Source organism: Scophthalmus maximus, chromosome 6 (genome assembly GCF_022379125.1).
Source record: "Scophthalmus maximus strain ysfricsl-2021 chromosome 6, ASM2237912v1, whole genome shotgun sequence".
Classification (NCBI taxonomy): Eukaryota; Metazoa; Chordata; class Actinopteri; order Pleuronectiformes; family Scophthalmidae; genus Scophthalmus; species Scophthalmus maximus.
The window spans coordinates 12671146-12694337 of NC_061520.1; the positions used below are offsets into that span (position 1 = coordinate 12671146).

At 42.3% G+C, this 23192-nt stretch overlaps 1 protein-coding gene across 4 annotated transcripts in view; it reads left to right on the plus strand.

Annotated features, from left to right (window-relative positions):
- The window catches only part of bsnb (bassoon (presynaptic cytomatrix protein) b), a 55033-nt gene that overhangs the window by 21469 nt on the left and 10372 nt on the right, over positions 1-23192 (plus strand). For 3 of the 4 annotated variants that reach the window (XM_035631990.2, XM_035631991.2, XM_035631992.2), the window contains exons 4-5: positions 14173-14985; positions 16217-22558. In XM_035631990.2, coding sequence (XP_035487883.2) covers positions 14173-14985; positions 16217-22558 — 7155 coding nt within the window. The remainder of the gene's footprint in view (positions 1-14172; positions 14986-16216; positions 22559-23192) is intronic. The other variant, XM_035631993.2, reaches the window with a different exon arrangement.

Sequence of the window (23192 nt, forward strand, 5' to 3'; positions counted from 1 at the left end):
CTATGTCTCATCTTCCAGTATTATAAGGATAATAACTTCAGATCTGGGTGAAAGTAAAGTTCAGCTGTAGTCTATCCTGCCTCTGGTCCCTGCTGACAACGGGGTCTACCAGAAACAATAGAGCTGAAGTAATCAGTGTTTGTTTTTTGTCAGATACATATTTACCCACAAACAAATAAGTTATTTTATTTTTCTATCTGCTACTGATGAAGTCATCTTTATCCACCTTCATGTTCATAATCAGAAATTGCACATTAGGCACCGTGTGGCACAAATTTGACCTTTTACAAGTGGTTAAATTATTTATAGTTATAGTTAGCAATTATTTGTGCAAATGGGGAAAAATGTTCACTCAGTAAAAAAAAAACTTGTATCCAGCAGCTATTGAAAGCCAAGACTAAATCCATATTTTGAATTAAAGAAATTCTACGAATTCCCGTTTTTTCCATTCAGGACTCTGAATTGATAGAGTTCAGTGCCCCTTAAAGACACACCCGCACATACAGAGAAACTATGTCGGACATATTTGTGGATGGGTCTCATTATTCTCTGCAGGAACACAGTAGCCGCTCTCACACAGAGCCCCAGCATAGATGAACATCATGTCATCCTCATTCTCAATCATGCTGGAAGTGATTTCTGAAGTTTGGCACCAGCTTTCGCCTGCCTCAGGAGTCCCGTCCGAAGCCAGATGGCTGCTGGCATCATGCATCCAAGCCTGCCGAGCTCAACCTGGCTGCTCCCAGTATGACGATGGTACACCATCGCAGACTAAAACTTCCACCCAACCTCAATCAGCTGCTTGCCACCTTTTAATACTTCCATATTCCTCTGAAAAGCATGTGCTTATTCAAGTCAACGCACATGTAGGACTCTTCTGAGGCACAAGAATACAGATTCACACGCCCACATGCATCTTACACATGCTGCACATGCCAGCACGCATGTACTCACACCCAATGAAACACAATGCTGACGACTAAGTATGGAGTCTAGTTAGTTCACCATTAAAATGATACAAGCACAAATGTCTATCATTATTTCAATACAGTTACACAAAAATAAGCGATGATTGTTAATATCACAATATCGTAACCACTGACTAAAATTTTAAAATGCATCTGATAAGAAATTTTCCATCTCTGCAAACACCCACGCACGGTATTGTACTTCACCTTCCTGTTCTTATTTCAAATGTAATAAATGGCTGTGTGAAATCCTTAGAAATAGAAATATAATAGATAATAGCAATAGAAATAGAAATATATTTTATTACTGGCTATTACTGGTCTCTTACATTATACGGATTCAGGTCACATGCCAGATAAATAAAGAGTTCCCTTTGACTCTTCATTCTTTAATGTGACACTGTGGTGGTTTTGTCCTTTTGTCTCTCTTGTTTCATTTGGATCTACAAATGCATCCTCCTCCTCTTTGCACGTTTCACTGTTCTTCTTCCTCCGTTTGCATTCCTCTTCCTCCTGTCTACACGACTTAGTGGGAAACCGCTTACTTTTTGACACATTGATTGAATTGGCAATTACTACTGGTTGAATCACTTGCAGTTGACACTGCAACAAGGCTAGTTAGCCCTCTTGATTCAGCCGGTGCTCTGCTGATTTAGGAGCAACAGCAGGGCGAGCATTTTAAAAACTCCTGCACATAATAAGAGTATTTATAAGAGGTGATATAGAGACAAACCAAAACAGAGACAGAGAGAATGGGGTGTTTCTGTGTGTGTGTGTGTGTGTGTGTGTGTGTGTGTGTGTGTGTGTGTGTGCCTGCGTGCCTGCGTGCGTGCGTCCGTGCGTCTTGTGGAAGGAGCTAATAGTCTAGAGTGTTTCTAATCTGTGTTGACAGAGTCTAGTGATCCCCTTGAGTACGGCTCTTAACCCCGACACCCCATTGTAATGACCCGCCCACACAAATATGGGCCACCTGAGGATAGTAAACCCTGTTGGTTGATTAAACTGAGACAATGCCATTTTGACTTTGTCTGATAAATATATTAGCGTTGAAAAGACTGGAATGGCGAAACAAATGTTTCCCTCCCTAATCCTGTGTTTCTAATGAGGTGGCACATGTTGAGTGTAAATTACACGAGGCATGTTCACCCCGAATCCTTGCGCCACAGTACACTCACTGATGAAATTCAGTGTGTGACAGTGACAGGAAGATGATGTGATGTACGGCAATGACTGCTTCCTGTTGAGATTATGTGGCACCCAGCACAGATGGCTCGCTGGTTTGGAGGCTTATATGCCACTCACTCTCATCTCCAGGACCTTTGTGTTGTGCAGCAGGCTCTGGGCTCAGACTGAGCTGCAGTCACATACCCTTTGTGTAAAATACTGTATATCACAGATCATAGGAGAGATCCAAAGGTGATGCTCCCAGCACCATTCTCTTAATCTGAGAAAGATGGGTAATAGAAGAGGTTGAGAAGAGAATGTACAGTGATTAGCACCTGTATCTGCCTTTATTCTGCTATGCGTCTGTGCACAAGGGTTCATTTTTCAAGGCAATGACTTGAGGTCAACCTCAACCTGTTCCAACCTGCACCAGCAGCAAAATCAGCTCTTTTGATGAATGACTCTCTGAGGAGCACGGTGGCCGTATTCAACTTGAATTACCCTGCCATTCCTTTCCTGCAGTGCTATCTTCAAATGCCCCTCCTTCCCTATACCTCGTGAGCGGATGCGCTTTGGAGCCTACAAGGGACCTCAGCATTGACTTAACCACCTCTTCAGAACTCATCATCTTCAAGGCCTGTTGGCTATAACAAGCTTTAGTGATGCTCCAGGGGCTCCTGGCAGTGCTGTGTCTATCCTTGCTGTCAGAGCCAGCAGAGGTGGGCCGGCGCAAACCTTCCAACCCTGCTACTGGGCCCTCCTGTCTCAACACATCACTTCACCCGCCTCATCGGTGCTCCGGCTCTCTCATCCTTGCAGCACCTCAGGCATGCGACTACTCCCTAATGCTGGCATTAGGAAAGAAGGAGGGGGTTAGTTAAGTGTATATGCTTAGAGGCTGCAAAAACTAAAAGGCTGGTGACACAAATGTGAGATAATAGAACAGAGTTGTGTGGTTGTATGTCAGGGGAACAAAAAAAACAACCACAAGCCAGACAGGGAGAGCTATAATGAAAGGGAGCAGGAGATTGAGAGACAAAATGAAAGCGATAAAGCTCACTGATCACTCAGATATTACATTTAACCCCTTGTTAATCTTCTCAGTGCTGCAGCTGTCAGGCAGTAGTGGTGATGACCCTCACTAACCTCCCGTTAGTGAGGGTCTGGACTGCTGCTCTGAGCAGCGGCCTGGCGACAATAACAACAGCAGAAAAAGCAGCATGAGGACCATTACGCTCAGCCAGAGAGACCGTCCGCCCACTGCCTCCGTTCCTGAAGACACTACCAGTGCAATTTGTTCCTGGGGCGTGAGACAACAGTTACAGGAAATAGTTCCTAATGGGTTCACTTGGTCACAGTCTCTTACCTGCATTCTCATTAACATCTTAGTTCCCAACCAAACACATGCAGTTGTTTTGTCTCCAATATCTTTTTGGTTGATTTTTTGTGTGTGTGCTGTGGTTTTTGTACCACTTAATGAAATGCACCTCAAGATACAGCAGAGATGTCTGATCTATCTGCTCGCTGAAAACCACTCACAATTCACCACATGGCGTGCAATCGTTTCCACCCTTCCATTAAGGGCTCTAATGGATAAAATGACCACTGTACAGAGATGTGAAATGAAATATATTTCATATGGACATGGCTTAAATAGCTGCCATAGAGCTGTCCTGGATGATTAGGTAAAAGCCTGTTATGCATGTTGGAGACAGTATGAGACAAGTCAGCTCATCCTCAAATAAACTCAAGTTTTTATTGTTTCTTTTGTTTTCCGACAATCTATTTTCTCAATGTGTCTTTTGTTATTTCAATTGAGGGATTTCTGTTTTTGTTTGGTCTCTTCTCTCTCGGCTGTGTCCACTATTCATGTAACTGCTGCTGTCTTGTGTCAATAATGTCACTACATTTTAAAGAATTCACTACCGACCTCTCCTGTATGTGCCCACAAATCAAGGCCCACAAATCATTAAAAATGAATTAAGAATTATAACCAGCACGTTTATCTTCCACTGTGGACAGTAGAGTTGAGAGGGGACACAACCATGAAATGTCAGGTGTGTTGGTTGCAGAGGTGCAGTGTCCAGCGTGAAGTTGTTCGGATGATGCCCTCAACAAAGCTGCAAGGTGGATTAACACAGTGTCTACCAATAGGCACTTTTCGAACCGGCACTGCAGTGTAGCTCTAGTAAACATACATTTTTGCTGGACTCATTCCAGGAAAGTTGTCGTCTGACCAGATGCTGGTGATACGTTACAGCTCGAGTTACTTGTCTGAAAGACTAATGTGAGATACATGAATTGTATTTGCTTGGCTGCAAGCTGCAGATTTGCCTGGCAGGGGTATAAGAAAGTCATCTAAAATAAAACAGGGCCGAGGAGACAGCCTGATTAACTTGTCCTGGGGACAGACATATGCGACAACACTCCTCTTGTTTGGGTTTGGCTGCCAACCCCGTTGTAAAATAGGTTTGTTTGGCTGCAGCTTGATTAACATTTTGGAAAACAGATTTATGCTTGGAGGTCTGACTTTTGGTTTTGCCACTGCCTTTATTATGTTTTTGTCTCAGAGGAACTTTGCAAAATGCACATCTAATCTTCCTGTATGTCCATGGGAGTGTTAAATTACCCATTGCATCACCATTCTCTGTCCGATGCCACAGACAGACTATACTGTTACTGACTGGTGCATGCATCTGACTTAATCTCACTCAGTCCAACTGGAAATCTGGGTCTTATTGTCTTGCTGACACATGCTGGTTAAAATCCACAGAGGTGGAGAGCTGGGGAACAGTGAACGAGTCAGAAAATGAGACTGCACAATCAATGAGGTTCAGGAAGATGAACATAGGTCACATCAAAGACTTTTCATTACACTGACTGCATTGGACAGTTCGACCACAGAGAGATACACTGAGCTAAGCTGAGCTGTGTGCTGCTCTGGCTGCTTTAAAGCAAGATCGCAGAGGGAAAAACACTGCAATTCATCTGGAATATTCTCAGAGCAAATTAGCAGAGCTGGGCTGAAAGGCTTAAGACAAAGAAAATAACTAAGGCAACTGTCAAAAATTGCCCTTGTCTTTGAGAAAAGCTTCTTTGAATGCTGTCATACAAGTCATTAAGTATGTAAAGTAGGATGTATGATTGTTTTTGTCCTCAGGAGAGATTTTACTTCTTTGAAGGATGAAGGAGGAGGATCCATTCAATCTCCCTTAAAGATTCAGTCACTTAGTTTAGTTGTGGTGGAGGTGATGCTTTGTTCAGTAGTTTTTTTTGTAGTAGGGGAATTGGCGAGGACATTTTTGAATATAAAAGAGGCTTTCCTGGTATTATGATAGTTTGATAAAAATGATTTCAGATTGTATATTTTTGGCCACATGCAATGTTTGTCTCATGCAAATGTTTTTCTTTGGTGATAGCTCCTGATACATTGAAAACTTTTAGACAGTAAAATACATTGTGCTTTAAAGACATAAAGCCCAGATTTAGAGAAGCGAAAAATATCATTCATCAGTCTGTATATGTGTTGGCTTAGTACAAAAGAATTGATAAAAAAAAAAAATTAAAAAAATGCTTTCATCTTGATGTTTCATTCAGCATCTTATTTAAGAATCGAGAGCCCCCGACTGAGGCAGATTGGTCTCACCAGTGTGCTCTACCCCAGGGTGTGCTGGATAAAAAGAGAGCACCTGTTGCTCCTGTTGAAACAAATAGCAACAGACAGAATAAGTAAATAAAGATCAGAAAACATGACCCGACCCTGCACTACTCTGTCCCTGGAGAGACAGCAGACATACACACACACTTAATGTCATATGGCACACTGTTGTCCTGCAGCAACACACTGCTGGAGAAATTGAGAGCCCTTCCCACAAAAAAGTACATCAGTGTCAATGTTTTAGAACATTATTCTAATGTGAATACCTAGTTAATGTGTGTGTTTTTTTTAGCATATTATTCATGTAATAATCAAGTTAGGCATAGGGCAAAATCCTGGTAGAAGTATGGGACATGGGCTGAGAAAGAACCCATTACATTTTGGCCTCCTGGAAGAACACTTTCTTGAACATTGGGAGATTTATTTTGATATTTATTTTATAGATTCCCCAAGGAGTAATGCATGGATCTTGATGAAAAAAAAATGATCAAACTTATGTAGGGGACTGATATCTACCAGTGTGAGCAATTTGGTGCGCCTTGATTGAATTTAATGGACTGTTGGGCCTTGGCGGACGTATGCCGTTCTAGTTTGCATTGTGTTACCTCATTCTACCAGCACAAGGGCCAAAGTACCATTAAAAGGCTAAATGGAGAAACTAAATGACTCAGCAAATCAAGTAGCTAACAGGAAAGGGGAAAGGAGGAAATGGGAAAGGAAATTGCCCTTTTAAATGCCTGATTAAAATCTGTTTTCTTAATTCAATTTGTGGATCCAGTTTTTTTAATCTCCTTTATATATTTTTTACTGCATTTTCAAATGCATTTTTGAATTCCATGATTGATCTACACATCCATGAATGAATATTTAAATGGTGTACTCATTGACTCTTTTATATGTTGACACTCTCTGTTTAGCCTTGCAAAACTCCTTCTGATGATCATATAACTATATTTTGCATATTCGCCTGTAATGCACTGTGTTAAGACTGTAGTTGAGAGGCTGTGGCTGTAGTTGAGGCCTGCTTGCTGCTTGGATGATCCTTCATTTCCTGTCTAATCCACAGGACTGACCACATGTCTCCATTGAAGGAGTCCCAGGGGATTGACCTATATACCTGCTGACTCTTACTGACCTGTCATAGCCATGGTGTGACAAAGCCTGGCACAGCCTTGCACAATACTGTGACATGTGCTCACTCTTGCTTTTGCACTGCTTCTTGAATCTGTATTCATTCAGACTTTTCCCAATGGAAATGGATGCCATTGATGAAGAGCCCATTGGCAGTTCACAAACCATTGGGGGACGTCACGGTGGGTTGCAACTTGGTCAAACCAGGAAATTCTCCTTTGCCTCTCATGAGTCCAAGTTTCTTTTAACCTTTTTCACATTATTTACATCGCCCAAATTTAAGTATTTAAAATTAATCACATTTGTTTTTGTTAAGAACCATGCTAATTATTATCCTTATTCTCATTCTTCGAGTGCCCATGTTCTTAACCCAAATCAACCAATTAACGGTTCAAAAATGTTTGGTTGAAAATGAATGTGTATACAAAATATATGTTTATATACATTGTTAATATTGTAATTAACATTAGTTGAATGTTAGTACATGTTACAAACACTGTGCACAATAAAGCAATCATTAATTTATTTTGTTCTATTTAATATGAACACCCCAGAAAAAGGGCACTTTCTTTCTATGGAGGTGAAACAGCAGCTGTTCAAGCTCCTTTTAAATCTACCTGTGCATGCTCCAGGTGACATATTTCCCCACTCATCTTAAGCACACCCCGTTCACACATGGTTGGCAGCACGCCCCTGCGCACGTAGCAGTTAATAATTCACAGTGACCCTCTGCTTCCCCGACCTTTACTTGTTACAGATTAATTATGACCACCTCGGTCGTACGCCTCGCTAATCTTTGTAACACGCAGAACTTGAAGGGTTATCACGATGACTTCTGTTTCTGTTGTCACATTGTCATCATCTTCATTTCACTTCTTGGTTGTAATTGACGTGGCCGTCCCTTTTGTTGTGCATAGTTGCATATTCGGGTGATGTCCAAGGCAGTTCTGATGGGAAAGTTATTGTTGACTGAATCTTTATGGAATAATTAGGGGAAGTAGCATTTTGGGGAAAAAGATTACACATGATGTGTGGCCCTGTTGCTGCTAATGTTACGTTGCTGTTGTCTTTTGTTGCTCTTCCCACCAACAAGTTTATGTTCATCTTTTCTAACGTGGCATCAATTTTGTTTTACATTCATGATTTTTGGTGTGAAAACTACCACTTTAATGTCTTTCACTGAAACTTTGGCTTCCGACCATTCAAATCTTGAGCTTTCTGAGGAAAGAAAGACTCCCGTAGACCGCGTGGACCTGCCTTCTACCTCGTACCTGTCTGCTCCACCCGTGCTACGCACTGTTCACAAAGACCTTTCAGGTGTGCAAGAGATTTTTTTTTATGATGGGAAACCGTGTGCTTTCTGAAAAACTACCTCAAATGCTAGAAATGAGTGTCCTTTCTTTCCCGTACGCACACCTAAAATAATGCACTGTATCACAGTGAGGTATTATGACAGGGTTTATTAATGACAGCTGACATTTCTTGCTCGCAGCTTGTGGTCTGGTTCCTGGCAGAGTAACCATGCAGGGGACAGACTCTTGCTGTGAGATGACTGACAGTTAGAGGGGAACACTGAGGTTGTGTAGGTTACGCACAGTATGTCTGCTTGCACAGGTGATCATACACTTTGCTGATCAGCGAATCAAAATATAGTTAAAGTGGGATTAGAGGGGCGTACCTGCCAATTTTTGTGCAGGGAAAATGGTATTAAAATGGTGGTAAATATGCAGCCTACACAAAGTGCAATATTTAGCAGGATGCTTGAATCTGTCTTTGTGAGAGCAGTTTGTTTTTCTGTTGTTGTGTGGGTGTGTTTGCTCCCACAGGACTCGTATCTCTCTATGCAATTCTCCACTCTCTGGCTCCCTCCACAGGCAGGAACATTTTAAAGCCTCCCTCAGTCCTTTTCCCTCATCAGCAGTTTGGCTCAGTTTGATTTTTGTATATTTTACATATTCTACATTACAGATTTTCATTTGGCGCTTTAGGTTACACAGGTTTGAATAATGAATTTTGAATTAAAGGTCTATCCTGCTTTTCTCTGTTTTATGTTATTGTAAATTGAATATTTTGGGGGTTTTGACTGTCTGTCGAACAAAACGAGACAATCAAACATATCTGCCTGTCGGAATCTGATATATTCAAATGTACAGTTTTGACTGTTGGATATGCGATTATTTGAGAAAATAGTCATTTTCAGACCTAATGTTTTAATAATTGTTATACCTTTATAGTCTTGTACTCATGGACATATGTAAATGGGTGATATTTAAACTAAAGAAAATAAACAGTCATGGCTTCTTGAAATCCTCTGAGACACAGTCTGTGGAAGGGGTTTGTGCTATTTCTTTCTTTTTTCTGTGAAGTTTGCCTCAGCTACTTTTTGTACTTCACGGTTGTTGTTTTTAACAACTTCAAGAACACCTTTTATAGCCTGAAATTCATCTCCTTCTGTGGGTACTTGGTCTTCTTGCTCCATTACATTTTAGCAATATTTGCCTTTATTGAATCTTTCCAAATGGAGAGAGACAGTAATCCAGGTGGGTTTTTAATTCCAGGTGGAACATTTCCTCATCCAATGAGCCACCAAGAAGTTCAATCTGAGCACTTGTCATTTGCATACCTGTACTTGGCTTTGCTTGTCATTCGGGGTTTACTGGTTTACCATTCGTGATTCTGTAAGGTGTGATTCGTCACATGATTTGGTGACTTCATACCAAACACCTTTGCATCCACATTGGCCAGACGCTTGTTCACATTACTCACTCAGGTTGTACACACTTGCATTAAGTATAGTAGCTGCTCACACACACATAGTGTGAGTGACCAGGGTTGTAATGTCTCAGCAAGCTCCTCTGACAGTGGGATCAATCTACGAGAAAGGGATCAATCTCTCTGACCTTTTCCGTGTGGTAACCTGCAGTGTTAAATCTCTCATTATTTTCGACAGTGAAAGGGCAGCTTTTCTGGCTGTCAGCTGACTGAATGGAGCTTCACCACACTACTGCCGTTCACAGTATCCACTTTTGTCTCATATGACAGAATCCGGCTTCCTCACTCTTGGCACTGTGTCAAATGAAATGCAGAAACCCCCAAAACAGAATTCACATTTGCTATTGCACTAATCACAGCAAAAACACTTTTGTTTCCATTGCAGGATTTAACAATGTGTGGTGTTATTTATTTACTGCAGATACAGTGTGTACAGTACAACTGCTGTAGGAGGAGTGCCACAATGCAGCACCTCGTATATATTGTATATATTATTCATATATTTTTTTGATTTTTCTCGGGAAATTTACGGTTGCCTTGAGAGCCAAATGCACTGCTGCTGAAGAAAGCACCTGCAAACAGCAAAACCACAACACAAAAATTAAACATCTATGAGAGTTTCATTTCCAAATGTGTGTGAAGAGTTGTAAAACTGTATCTCCAGCTATACGTGCGTGCAAACATTTGTGAATGTCATGTCAAATCTCAGTGCACTTACCGATTCCTGTACACATTATGCAGAATATGTCTGTCAAGTTGCGGTGCATTGAGCTCTTGGGGCCACCACAGAACTTTTCTTTTCCTCAGACTCAGAAGAGATGGATAGTTTAAATAAGGACAACAACAGTTGACAGGGCAGCTGAAGCAATTTACTGTAGATCTGGCTTTGCTATAGAAATATTCGGTCGAGTTTGCTTTTTGTCTTGGATGCAAGAGACAACTTGATGTTGATGCTGTAGCTGCACTGGTGTCAGGAGAGACGGTTCCCAGTCTTCATCAAAATGTATATGTTTCGTCAAATTGTTTGTGAAGCAAGATGCTGAAAACACTTGGTATGACTCATTACATGTTGCTGCGGATGATGGCAGACACTAAATACTTCAAATGTATTTGATTACATTCAGTATGTAGTTTTGTTGGTGGCAGCTGAGTGACAGTTCAGAGCCAAGTTTAAACACACTCTCCGCTGAGCGGTTAACCTCCTGCCATTTAATGAGGTTACCGATTCACCAACGAGATGATCTCATGAACAAACTGAGCCATATGACACACACGCACACACACACACACACACACACACACACACACACACACACACACAGAGTGTGTGAGAGTTTTTAAAAAAGTTTTAAAAATCGCACAAAAATCCAATCAATATTTTTGGGGGAAGAAAATGTCTTAGTATCTGTCACTTTTCTAGTTTAAGCTGCAGTTTAATTTCTATTTATTGAGTTGTGAAAGTGTTGTTCTTCCGTGGGCAGTGAAACAGTACATTGCCACTGTGAATTGCTAGCTCTGTTTGTCAGGATGCATTAGAGGCCTCTCTCGGCATGGTCTATACCGACCTGATTTTCTCCGCACAGTGTGGGTAGAGGTGGGAGGCACGGCCCTCGTCGCTCACTGCTGTACATGCTAAAGCACTCTACATGAATAATTTGCTACTCCCGGCTCCGGTTTGGGCTCGCTCCTCTCTCCCTTTCACCCACGCACTGGTGTTATGCTGATTCAGGAGCAAAGAGGAGAGTCTGGCAGTGCCAACAAGGCAGGAAGAAAGCTGCATGCTCCATGGAGGAAAATATCTAAAGATATAAATTAGTATCTAATTTAGATGATTAATAATCCTGCTTTTATAGAAATTCCTGAAAAATAGCAAAAGCTGTTTGAATGTGGCTTTGCGGAGGTTAGAAGTGAGTTGAGACTTCAGGAATCTTCTTTTTTTTATTGATTATGTGACAATACAGTGTGCATGTATGTGAACACGCAGTGCACACGCATATCATGCTGTCACTGTTTATATTGTTGCGTAGCTTCTGTAGTTTTTTTGTTGTCTCACCCTTTGTCCACAAATGCATGGACACTTGTCACTGTCATTTCTACATTTTTTTTTTCTTCTAATGTGAAACAGCAGACACAGATGGCTGGTTCTGAGAGTCCTGCACCTGTTTATATATAGCATCTCAGTGGAGCACTTGAGAGAGATGAAAACAAAGCAAGCCTGTCTGTTTGGGATGCCAATGGCTCCGTCCACACCATCGTGGTCTCAGTTAAGACAATTGATTCCTGGAGGATTTGGGCATGTTCAGACAGGTTTTATCTTGAGCAGAATGATAGCAATTAAAAAAATTGAATAAAAAAAAAAAATACAAAATCAAATGTAGCTTTATCTGTTTGTTTGTTTTTTGTCTCATATTGTGTTTGGTTTTTGGCAGCTTGTTGTATTTAGGAATGTCACTTTGTCAAACTAAGTGGGGTTAGTTATAGCACAGTTTTTGTTTTTTACCATCCTTGAAAGGTCCTTTGACTTGGAAAGTGTTTACCAGGCATTGTTTTATCTACTCGTATGATGAAAAATGTTGTAGCTGCTCACACTATTCCTAATGTTGCTGCATTATTGTCCATGGTGAAATGCATATTTTCACAGTATTCATAAGTCAGACTGCATCATCTCTAAAGGAGGGTGTTGCATAATCGATCGCTCTTGTTGCAAAATGGATCTAATTGAGTTGTTATGAGGTTCTGTATATATCTTCCACCCTCCACCCGAGCTTAGTCTCTCGCCACCCACTTAGGCAGGTGGCCTGACCATTATATCATTTTTTTGTTTTTTTGTTTTCGGAAACATTTTACTGGACATAGAGTAGAAATAATCTGGTCGCTCACTCAATGACCAAACAGTGTTTTCTACAAGGATCAAGTGGACACACAGGGAGCCCTGAGAAGAATAAATAATCAATCTCTCTATCACCACACACACACACACACACACAAACACTTGGCCTGATCCATTTCTCTACACAGGTTTATAGGCAATGAAAAAAGCAGACAAACTCTATCCTTCTCTCAGACCTCATCTGGAGACATAAGTGTATCTGTCAAAATTTGGTCTCTAGGCTCTCCAGATTAAAGTCTGTATCATTAAATTTGCAGGGTCCGATCAGGACACTCTGTCACTCTGTCTGTCTCTCTTTGTCTTGTGCTGTTGTCTTTTCTCAATTATTTATATCATCCAGGCAGATAACTCTTCTTTAGGATCGCCTCTGTGTCAGTGATTTGACAGAACTAACAGCATTTTTATAACTTTTTCCAAGTACTGATTGTATTTAGAAGTTGCAACATGAGGCGATATAAGAGCGTTTAATAAAAACACATGATATTTCATATGCAGCCTTTTCCGGCATCTCGATTGTTTGAACTGCAGTAAAGATGTCCACTGATAAAGTCATTGAACACCTGAATTGTGTTTATTTATTAGTCATTCCTGGGCATGTTGTTGAATTCCATCTTCTGTATTTATTATTTTGAAGTCTGACACCAATAAAAGGAGTGATTTAATGGGTAGATGGTAATCAGCAATAAAGGTGTTTATGAGGTTATTTGTTTTGTTGTACAAGTCTGTGACACACAAACGCTCCCTCCTCAGGCTCCAGGTACAGATAATTATAATGCATATGGTCTCTTTTCAGCTTTTTTAACCTCCAATACAGTATAGCTATGTCTTTGTATTGAGCAGCTTCATCGATCCTCTGCATTGACCCGAAATTGAATCTGCTTATGTTATATATATCCTGCCTTTGATGGGTTTTGTGCTGGATTTTTTTTGCAGTGTCAGAATCTATGACGACATCCAAACATACAGCTCAGTGAGCATGATTGTGTCAGATGAATGCTGCTGTTGCAGATAAAAGGTTTGCTTTAGGCTCCATAAAAGGTCTCATGACAGTTGCACCCTTCCAATCTTATAACAGATGTGTGAATTTGTATTCACACTGCACTCTTTCTCTGTGTACCCTATTTCAGAGAGCTTAATGTTGTCAAATGATTAAGTCCACTGGAAGAGATGAAAGGTCTTGAATGGACAGGCTATCAAATATTTAGTTGTTCAGACTCGCCACACGGAGACCTTGGCAGTCCATGACTGTATATAAACTTTCTTATTCAAAATAACAGACACATTTATATTTCCATAGCCATCAATAATTGTAACTAATGTGTTGATACCATGCCAATATCAAAGTAAAAACCAATGTAGAGCATGCTTTGTGTACTTAATACAATTTGCTTCCCATTTAATCTCTTTACCTTTTTGTTTGCTTATTTTTGGCACCAGATGGAATTTACTGTTGTTAAGTCTTAAGAAAACTCTGAGTTTTTGCATTTGTTTTTGTTGATGTATATGAATAATAGTTTCCCTAATTAGATAGTCTGATAACTTTAATTTCAGATTTGATGATCTCTGTTCTCTTTGTGATTGTTTTTCAGAAGAAAGAATGGCTGTGTTTGAACTGCCAGACGCAGAGGGCTCTATCAGGAAGCTTGGGAGATATTCCAACTCCTGTTGCACAGCCCGTGGGTTCCCCCCGACCAACTGCAGCAGCCAATCAACAACCATCTCCACAGAAAGGGCCTGATCAACTTTTAGGGCCTAGGCACGCAGCTCCTCAACAACTGCAGAAACCAACGGGTCCCCAAGTAAGTGGCCCCCTCTCTCCTGTGAAACAGGCAGGGCCTGCCCCTCAAACCAAGGGGCCTATCCCAGCTACCCCTCAATCCAAGGTTTCTGCTCAACCTGTTTCTCAACACAAAGGTTCAACTCAGTCACCTTCCCAAACTAAGGGCCCAACACAACCCACAGCTCAGAGTAAGGGTCCTCAAGTGAAAGGTCCTAATCAGTCACATGCTCAAAGCAAAGGCACTGTTCAGTCTGCTAACCAAGTGAAGGGCCCGAGCCAGGCTAAAGGGCCGACCCATACAAAGGGATCTGCTCAGCCCTCTACTCAGGCTAAGGGCCCTTCTCATGCCGTTGGTGCCAAGGCTTCATCCGCCCCTGGTAAAACCGCACCCAACCATGCTAAGGCCTCCCCCACTCCCTCAAAACCAGCAACTACTCAGTCTAAACCCACAGGTAACAACCAGGCTCGCAAACAGCTGCAGAGCCAGGAAAAGACTAAAGTCGCAACTAAATCTCTAAAAGAAGACGTCAAGGCCTCACAGAAGAAGGCACTGTCAGAGACGACCACTTCACCAAAAGACATGAAGATAGCTGGAGATGTACTGAAGTCAAAACACCATGAAGTGAGCTACCTGCAACTTCTTCGCCTTCACCTGTTACTCTTGATATGCCTTTTATTTATTTTTTCTCCATCTTAATAATTGTAAACATCATCATCATCATCATCATCATCAACAACAACATCATAGCCACAGCATTATCATCATAGTATCAAAATTATTTTAATCATATTGTAATCTTTATTGTTTTTGATTCTTCCTCTCTTTATTTTAATTTTTGTAGTTCACTTTTATCATTAGCGATTTTGTTCTTTCACTGTTTCATGATCACTGGTTCATTCCCCCATCATTATGTTTATCTTATTGTTTATTTTCAGCAATACCAAATTTAGTTAGTAGTAGTTATCATCTGCTTGTAGTTATTACTAATCTAATTATATTTATTACATACTAGTGCCTTTATTGAAATGATTTCTTATGTGTGTAATGTTCATCATCATCATCATCATTATTGTCCTCCTATTTTTTTGTTCACTTATTTTTTGTATTAAATGCAAGCTTTTTTTACGTGACACTTTGTGATGAAATTTTTTAGCATTCTAAGCATGTTCGTTATTCTTCAACGGTTCGAAGAATGCAATGGAGAATGCATCAGAAGTCAAGCATGTAACCAAATGACATTTGTCTGCAGATGTTTGTATCTTCAGCTGTCTGTTATATTCACTGTGTGTCAGTGTATGTATTCATCTGTGTGTACAAAACATTTAAAGGCAAACTCAACCCAAATCCATATAATAAAGCTTTTATAAACTACAAAATATATACTAACACACAGGCCAAAATAATACTCAAGATTCCGACTAATTATCCTCTTGTGGATATTACATATTAAAGGTTGAGATCAAGTTTGTCATTTTTTTCAGTATAACGAATGTACATAAATATAAATGTTGCTTTAGCATCTGTATGCAAAGTCTAATCGGCTTGATTTCTGAAACCAAATAGTAATTCTATGTGAATATTTGGGTTGCTTTTAGCCTTAAGTGTTAGTGAGTGTTTGTTCTTTAAAATGCAATTATTTGTCAATATTTCAGTATTTGTGACTATTTCACCTGTATTTAGGTCCATAACATTAATTTTACTCCCTATTATCACTGTTGATGAGTTTGATGAAATAGTTGAAAAACAAAGTGTCCAGTGAGGCATGTAATAGACCTTAATATGAGTTAATTTAGGAAATAATTACATTTTTTTGTAATTTGACATCTCTGTTCCTGTTTCTCTCTTTCTTTAGGATTCTAATAAATCGAGTACACAGAGTTTAAGTGACACTGGATACTCTTCAGATGGGATCTCCAGCTCTCAAGGGGAAATTACAGGCCAGATTCGGGAAGAAGGAATCAAGCTGAGCGAAAGAGGCACTTCCATTCCTTCAGAAATCACCAATCTAGAAAGCTCCATGAAGCCTCTGCTAGAGTCAAAGACTGCCTCAGATCATAAGCACAGGCCACACTCACTGTCAGTTGGAAAGGACCGGGACTACACTCCTGATGATGATGCAACGAGGGATGAATCAGAAGATGACCTCAGTTGTAAGCTTCGCCATGATTATGTGGAGGACAGCAGTGAAAGTGGTCTCTCACCATTGCCAGTAAGACAGAAGAAGTCTCATAAAGAATTATCTGATGAGGAATTCATGAGGAGGCAAATTATGGAGATGAGTGCCGATGAAGAAGAGTTGGAAGAATATGAAAATCAGAAGACTAAAAAGGGACATAAAACCAGTGGGGAAGTGAGCAAAGAGAGACGACGTCTCTCTCACCATTCTAATAGTTTTGAGGATGACACAAAGGTATTGGAGGGTACATACAAGGCAAATGAAGAAGAAGATGTTGTAATGGCTGGAGGCCTACGACGCTTTAAGACTATTGAGCTGAATAATACCAACAGCTATAACCGAGACATGGAGCTCAGTACCGAGCATGACCTACGAGAACCAGAGCTAGAGATGGAGAGTCTGACTGGCTCTCCAGAGGAGCGGTCCAAGGGGGAATATTCATCAACTCTGCCTGCCACCACTCCCAGCTACACCTCTGGAACATCCCCCACATCTGTATCATCCATGGAGGATGACAGTGACAGCAGCCCTAGTCGTAGGGCAAGACTAGAAGAGGCAAAGCAACAGAGAAAGGCTCGACATCGTTCCCATGGGCCACTGCTGCCCACAATAGAGGACTCATCTGAGGAGGATGAGCTCAGAGAGGAAGAAGAACTACTTAGAGAACAGGAGCAGATGAGAGATCTAGAGCAACAGAGGATCCGAAGTACTGCGAGAAGAACGAAAAGGGATAAAGAGGAGCTACGTGCACAGAGACGTAGGGAAAGATCCAAAACTCCCCCCAGTAATCTTTCTCCTATTGAGGATGCATCACCAACAGAAGAACTGAGACAGGCTGCAGAGATGGAGGAGCTTCATAGATCTTCCTGTTCTGAATACTCACCTTCTATGGACTCTGAAGCAGAGGGCTTTGAGATGATTGGTGGTAAGCTTTACAAAGCAGGTAATGAATATAACCTTCCCACTTTCACATCCCTCTACTCCCCTACAGAAAAGACATCAGCAATGTCACCATCTGATAAAACACTAAAAAGTGCAGAGGAGGTCTATGAGGAGATGATGAAGAAAGCACAGCTTATGCAGAGGGATGGACAAAAAGTTAATCAGCAGAAAGGTGCCTCTCAGCCTGATGGTAAACATCATCTTGAAACAGGAACTGTACTAACCCCAGGCTCAAGCCCAACACAAGTTACTGCACCAATGTCCTTCTCCACTACAGACCCAAGAATCCCAGGAATTCATGCAGCACAGCATCTATCAAAAGAAACACAAAATAGGATGATGACACAGAGTGCCAAAATTGAAGGTGTTGTTGGAGGTGCCACAACCAAACCCCAAGTCAGTCAGACTGCCACAACTCGTCAGGCAGGTAGCTCAGTGCCTGCTGGCAGCAGAGCAGGATCTCAGAGGGCACCACAGGCATCACCGGACTCTGGAGCGTCCTCTCTAACTTCCAAAGTCTTTTCCCTTTTTAAAGGTCCTAGCCCCCCAGTTTCCCCAACTACTTCCCCAGCACAAAGTCCAACGCATATGCCATCTGTGCTAACCACTGGTGGTAGTGGTAGGCAGCTGCCACACTTGCCTGGTGGCCCTACATCAGCTACAGCCTCCCATGGTGCTCAGGTACCACAAAGAGCAATTTCGCCACGTCTTGCACGACAGCAGTCCTCTCAAGATTCAACAGTGATGGTGATAACACTGGCCTCTGAAACAACTAGTCCTGCTAAGCCACTGACAGTAAATTCTTCCACTTCCCCTTTGTCATCACCAACACAGGTTAGTTGTAAAACATTGTATAGCTCCCAGCCCCCTCCTACAAGTTCCCCAACATCACCACAAATGCATCCATCACAGCAGTCTCCTCAACATTCTTCACACGTGGTTGAAAGTTTTGAAAAAGGAAATGTTCGTATTAGCACAGTGACCACAAGTGCAAATAGTCGTGGATCTATGGAAAGTATATCTCTATGTAAAATCTCAAATATTCCAGGGACTTCAAATGTTGTGGGTCAGGGCCAAATGCATCCAAGCAGTAATGTGGTGGATCTGAGAGCCCCAGTGAGGCCTGCCCCAATTATAATGACAGACCAGGGGATGGACCTAACATCTCTTGCATCTGACTCGAGAAGATACTCTTTGGGGACAGAGCAGCCATCTGGTCGACACACAGCAGTCCAATCTCTTATTATGAACCTGAATGCCCAAGAGCAACCACATGCATCTGTATCTACACCGACCACAGTAAGTGTCACAGTTGCAGGTTCAACATTCATGTCCCAATCCAAGCAGCCAGTGGTGTATGGAGATCCTTTGCAAAACCGTGTGGATCTGGGGCAGGGGGTTGGATCAGCTGTTTGTTTAACCCAGAGTAAACCACAGATTACTGACCCATCTATTCCCAAAATTGATGCCTGTTTGGAGAACCTGGGTATACAACAGCAACAATTACAGCTACAGCAGCAGAAGCTCCTGCAGCAGCAACAGCTTCTTGAACAGCAGCTCCAGCAGCACCACCAGCAATCCTCTTTTGCTCGTTACAATTTAGCTAATCAGGTCCAGCCACTGCTAATGAAAAAAGACCTTGTAGTGAGCCAGACAAGCAGTAACCAGTCTACAGTCACTGCTAGTGCCATACCTAGAGTATCCCCCCTGGCTCCCCCGTCAGTGTCTGGGGCTCCTGCTTCTGATGCTCCCCATGAAATCTATAGTGGAGTTGCCTTAGAGCTAAAGAACAAGCCTGCAGCAATAAACTTGTCGACTGGTAAACCCCATGTTATGATGGTGCAACTTGATGAGAGTAACACATCACAGGGGGGTACAGTGACCAAACTGGTAAAGCAAGAGGAACCTCCTCCCCCTCCTCAGGTCTTGGATCTCACAGGCCAGATTAAACCAGAAAACCAGGTGGCTTGTTGTGATGTTGTTTACAAATTGCCCTTTGCTGGTTCCTGTTCAGGGTCATTCACTCAGAAGCCTGCAACAGTATCCTCAGATAAAACCCCCACCAGTGAAACCTCTCAAGCAACCCATTCTCCCCATCCACCTACCTACAATATCAGCCAACAAAAGCAACACCCTCCTCAAGCTACACAAGGAGTGACAGAGGAACATAAACCACATCAACCACCCATAGTCCCCTTGGGAAGAATACAACCCTCAATGTCTGATAATAATCTCACTTCCATGACTGATGCTGGTCACTATCCAAGCAATGTCCAGGGGGGTCTTGCAGTTGATCTCAGCAGTATAAATCAGGCTTATGATGGAGGATATCTTGGCATGGGAGCACAATATGGATCTTACACAGACTTACGCCACCAAGGAGATTTCTCTGGCCCTTCCTTACCTCTTCGCCGATATGGCTCCATGTCAAATATTAATGCGGACTATGTCTACAGTTCACGTGACCTAACAGGATCTCAGGACTCCAATCTGGCTCAGTACAGTGCAACTACTGCCAGGGAGATCAGCCGCATGTGTGCAGCTCTGAACACAGTGGACCAGTTTGGAAGTCGGTATGGAAATAACCCTGAACTGATACCATATGGGGCTGGAAGGGGTGGACCTTTAGGTAGGCTTAATCTCCAGCAAAGCTTAGCATCAATAAGAGCAAACCTACTGTATGGCCCAGATGGAAGACCAACAGCAAATGGCCAAACCCTAACCAATCTAATTAATGCCAGACAAGCAAGTATACGCGCCTTGTACCCAGCTGCTATGAGGGGAGGTGATGGTATGATATATTCCACAATAAACACCCCCATAGCCTCTACCTTGCCAATTACCACACAGCCTGCCTCTGTTCTACGTCCTATGCCTAGAGGAATTTACAGACCATACCCTACAGGTGTAACAGCTGTACCATTGGCTAGTCTTAACAGGTTGCCTCAAGTGACTCCGAGAATGCCTCTGTCCACACAGGGACCATATTCTTACCCTCCTCCAAGCCAGTATTCTACTTCAGCCTCACCTTCAGGAGGTGTGACTGCTGCAAACAGCTCACAACAGGAAAGTCCGGTGTACCTTGGAAAGCCTTTAACTACAGTTGCACCGCAAACTGCTGCAATCATTCCACCAGCCCAACCTGCAACACACTTCGGAGAACAAAATCTACCAGCACCTGGTTTGCAAACAACAGCAGATCAGCAGACAGAGCATACTCAATGTGCTTCGTCCCTTTCTCATGCTCAAGGCCAACTTCCAAATGCCCAGCCAGGGCTGGCTCAAATGCAGCCACAGCAGCTACCTGCTCAAACTGAACCTTTATCTCTGACTCAAACTCAATCTCAAGTTCAACCCATCAGTCAACCTCAACCATTAGTTCTGCCACAGGGCCAGCCACAAATGACACACCAAGGTACTGCTCAAGCACAGACTTCCAAACTTTCTCCTCCCATGGATGCACAGAAAAGTCAGGAAGATGAGAGGCTGAGTCAGCAACAAGAACATATGCTGCAGCTAGAGCGAGAGAGGGTTGAACTGGAGAAAGTACGGCAGCTGCGCCTACATGAGGAGCTTGAAAGAGATCGTATGGAGCTCCAGCGACACAGAGAAAAAGAACAAATACTTGTTCAGCGTGAGATACAAGAACTGCAGACAATCAAACAGCAAGTCCTACACCAACAGCAAGCGGAGCGGGAGACACAGCTTATCATGCAAAGAGAACAACTGGCCCAGCAAAGGATGCAGCTTGAACAAATTCAGTCTCTGCAGCAGCAGCTCCAGCAGCAGCTGGAGGAGCAGAAAAGGCAAAAGACAGCAGCAGTGGAGGCAGCAGCTGCTGCTGCAGTAGCAGAGGCCGCCGCTGCATCAGCAGCAGCGGCAGCAGCAGCAACATCTGCCCAGGGTGCTATACAGGGGGTAGTTGTTGGAGGAGGGGCCCCTCAAGGGTTCATTATCTGTGACCAGAGTGGTAGAGTTATTCAACAAGATGGACAGAGTGTTCAATTTTGGCAGGATGGACAAGTGGTCCAAGCTGTGGTGGCTGCTCGACCTATTCATAGTTCTGTCTCTGAAATGTCTTTGAGGAGCAGCGACAAACAGTCTGATTCCAAAATTATGAAAAAGCAGAATTCAATGCCTCGGCTGAGGGATGGCTCAGAGGAGGACTCCGTGAAGAGAATTACAGACAGCTGTGTGCAAACAGACGATGAAGATGGTGAGGACAGATTCATGAACAGGCGTAGAAGAACAAGGCGTATTGCGGACTGTAGTGTGCAAACGGATGAAGAAGACCAGGGAGAATGGGACCAGCAACCAGTAAGGCGCAGGCGATCACGTGTATCGAAACACTCTGAATCCAGTGGTGAGACTAAATCAGAAGGGTTATCTAAAGTTGTTTCCTCAAGTATAGCTATCCAGACCACAAATGATTCGTCATGCCAGACAGAGCCTGACCAGCTAGGCAGGGTTTCACCTGCAATCCACATAACCATGGCAGAGACCTCAAAGGTTGACCTATTACATTACATAGCCTCCCCTGAAAGGACTCACAAAGGAGAGAGTCTGGCTTGTCAGACAGAACCAGAGTCTCATTCTCAGGGTGTGGTCGCCCCTCAACTGAGTGTCCCTACAACTATCAGTCCGTACTCCACCAGTCTGCATATAGTAGGTTCAAACACATCAGATCCAGCCTCTTCTAGACTCCAAGGAGTTGCTAAGTTTGAAAGGAGGAAGCCAGACCCCCTGGAAATTGTCTATCAGCAGCAACAAAATGAGTCTCCATCTCGCCAGCCCCCTAAATCTCCCCAGGTGCTATACTCGCCTGTATCTCCATTATCTCCTCATCGTATGTTGGAGACAACATTCGCCTCCCAGGAGAAACTCAACAAAGCCCATGTTACACCCCAGCAAAAAGCCTTCACGGCTGATTCACCCCAACGCCATCAGACTCTACCAAGGCCTATAAAAAGTGTACAGCGCTCCATGTCAGATCCCAAACCTCTCAGCCCTACATCAGAGGACCCAGCCAAGAACAGGTTTTCACCATATCATCAGCAAGCTGTTTCCAACAGTCAGGTATGAAACCATAACTTTTTCATTAAGCAGAACTTAAAAGAATATTTACCAAAAATAAAGTAGAATAGAAAAAATACAAATATATTTTTTAGGTGAATATATTGATGAGAAATGCCTCCTTTTACATATGCAGCAACTCCAATAAAGCTACAGTGGTTTCTTCAACTAAAAAAAAATAAAAGCTTTAACTAGAGACTATGAAAATCCTTAAATCAGGGATAATGTCCAAGGACTCCATGGTGATGTTATTTGTTTGATACAACATATTTACAAATACTATACATGCATGTTTTGCTGCTGATGTACAATATATACTGATGTAGAATTCATCAGTTTGATGTTTGAAAGTAAAAATTATATAACAAAATAAATGTATGTAGGTTAAATGTAGGATTCTTCAAATGGACAGAATCTGGCATCAACAAAGTGACAGAATGTTCTCATGAGAGCAGCTGGTCTTGCCAGAAAATATTTTCCCATCATCCTTTTCTCCTGTATCCCCTCCCTTATCTTCCACCTTTCCATTATTTTTTTCCACCCCCTTCACTCTCTCACTCTTGCTTTCTGTAATGTTTTCTATATTTGGCCAACCCTAAAGAGTTGCCAGGGGGAGATGCAATGTGGAGCAATCCTG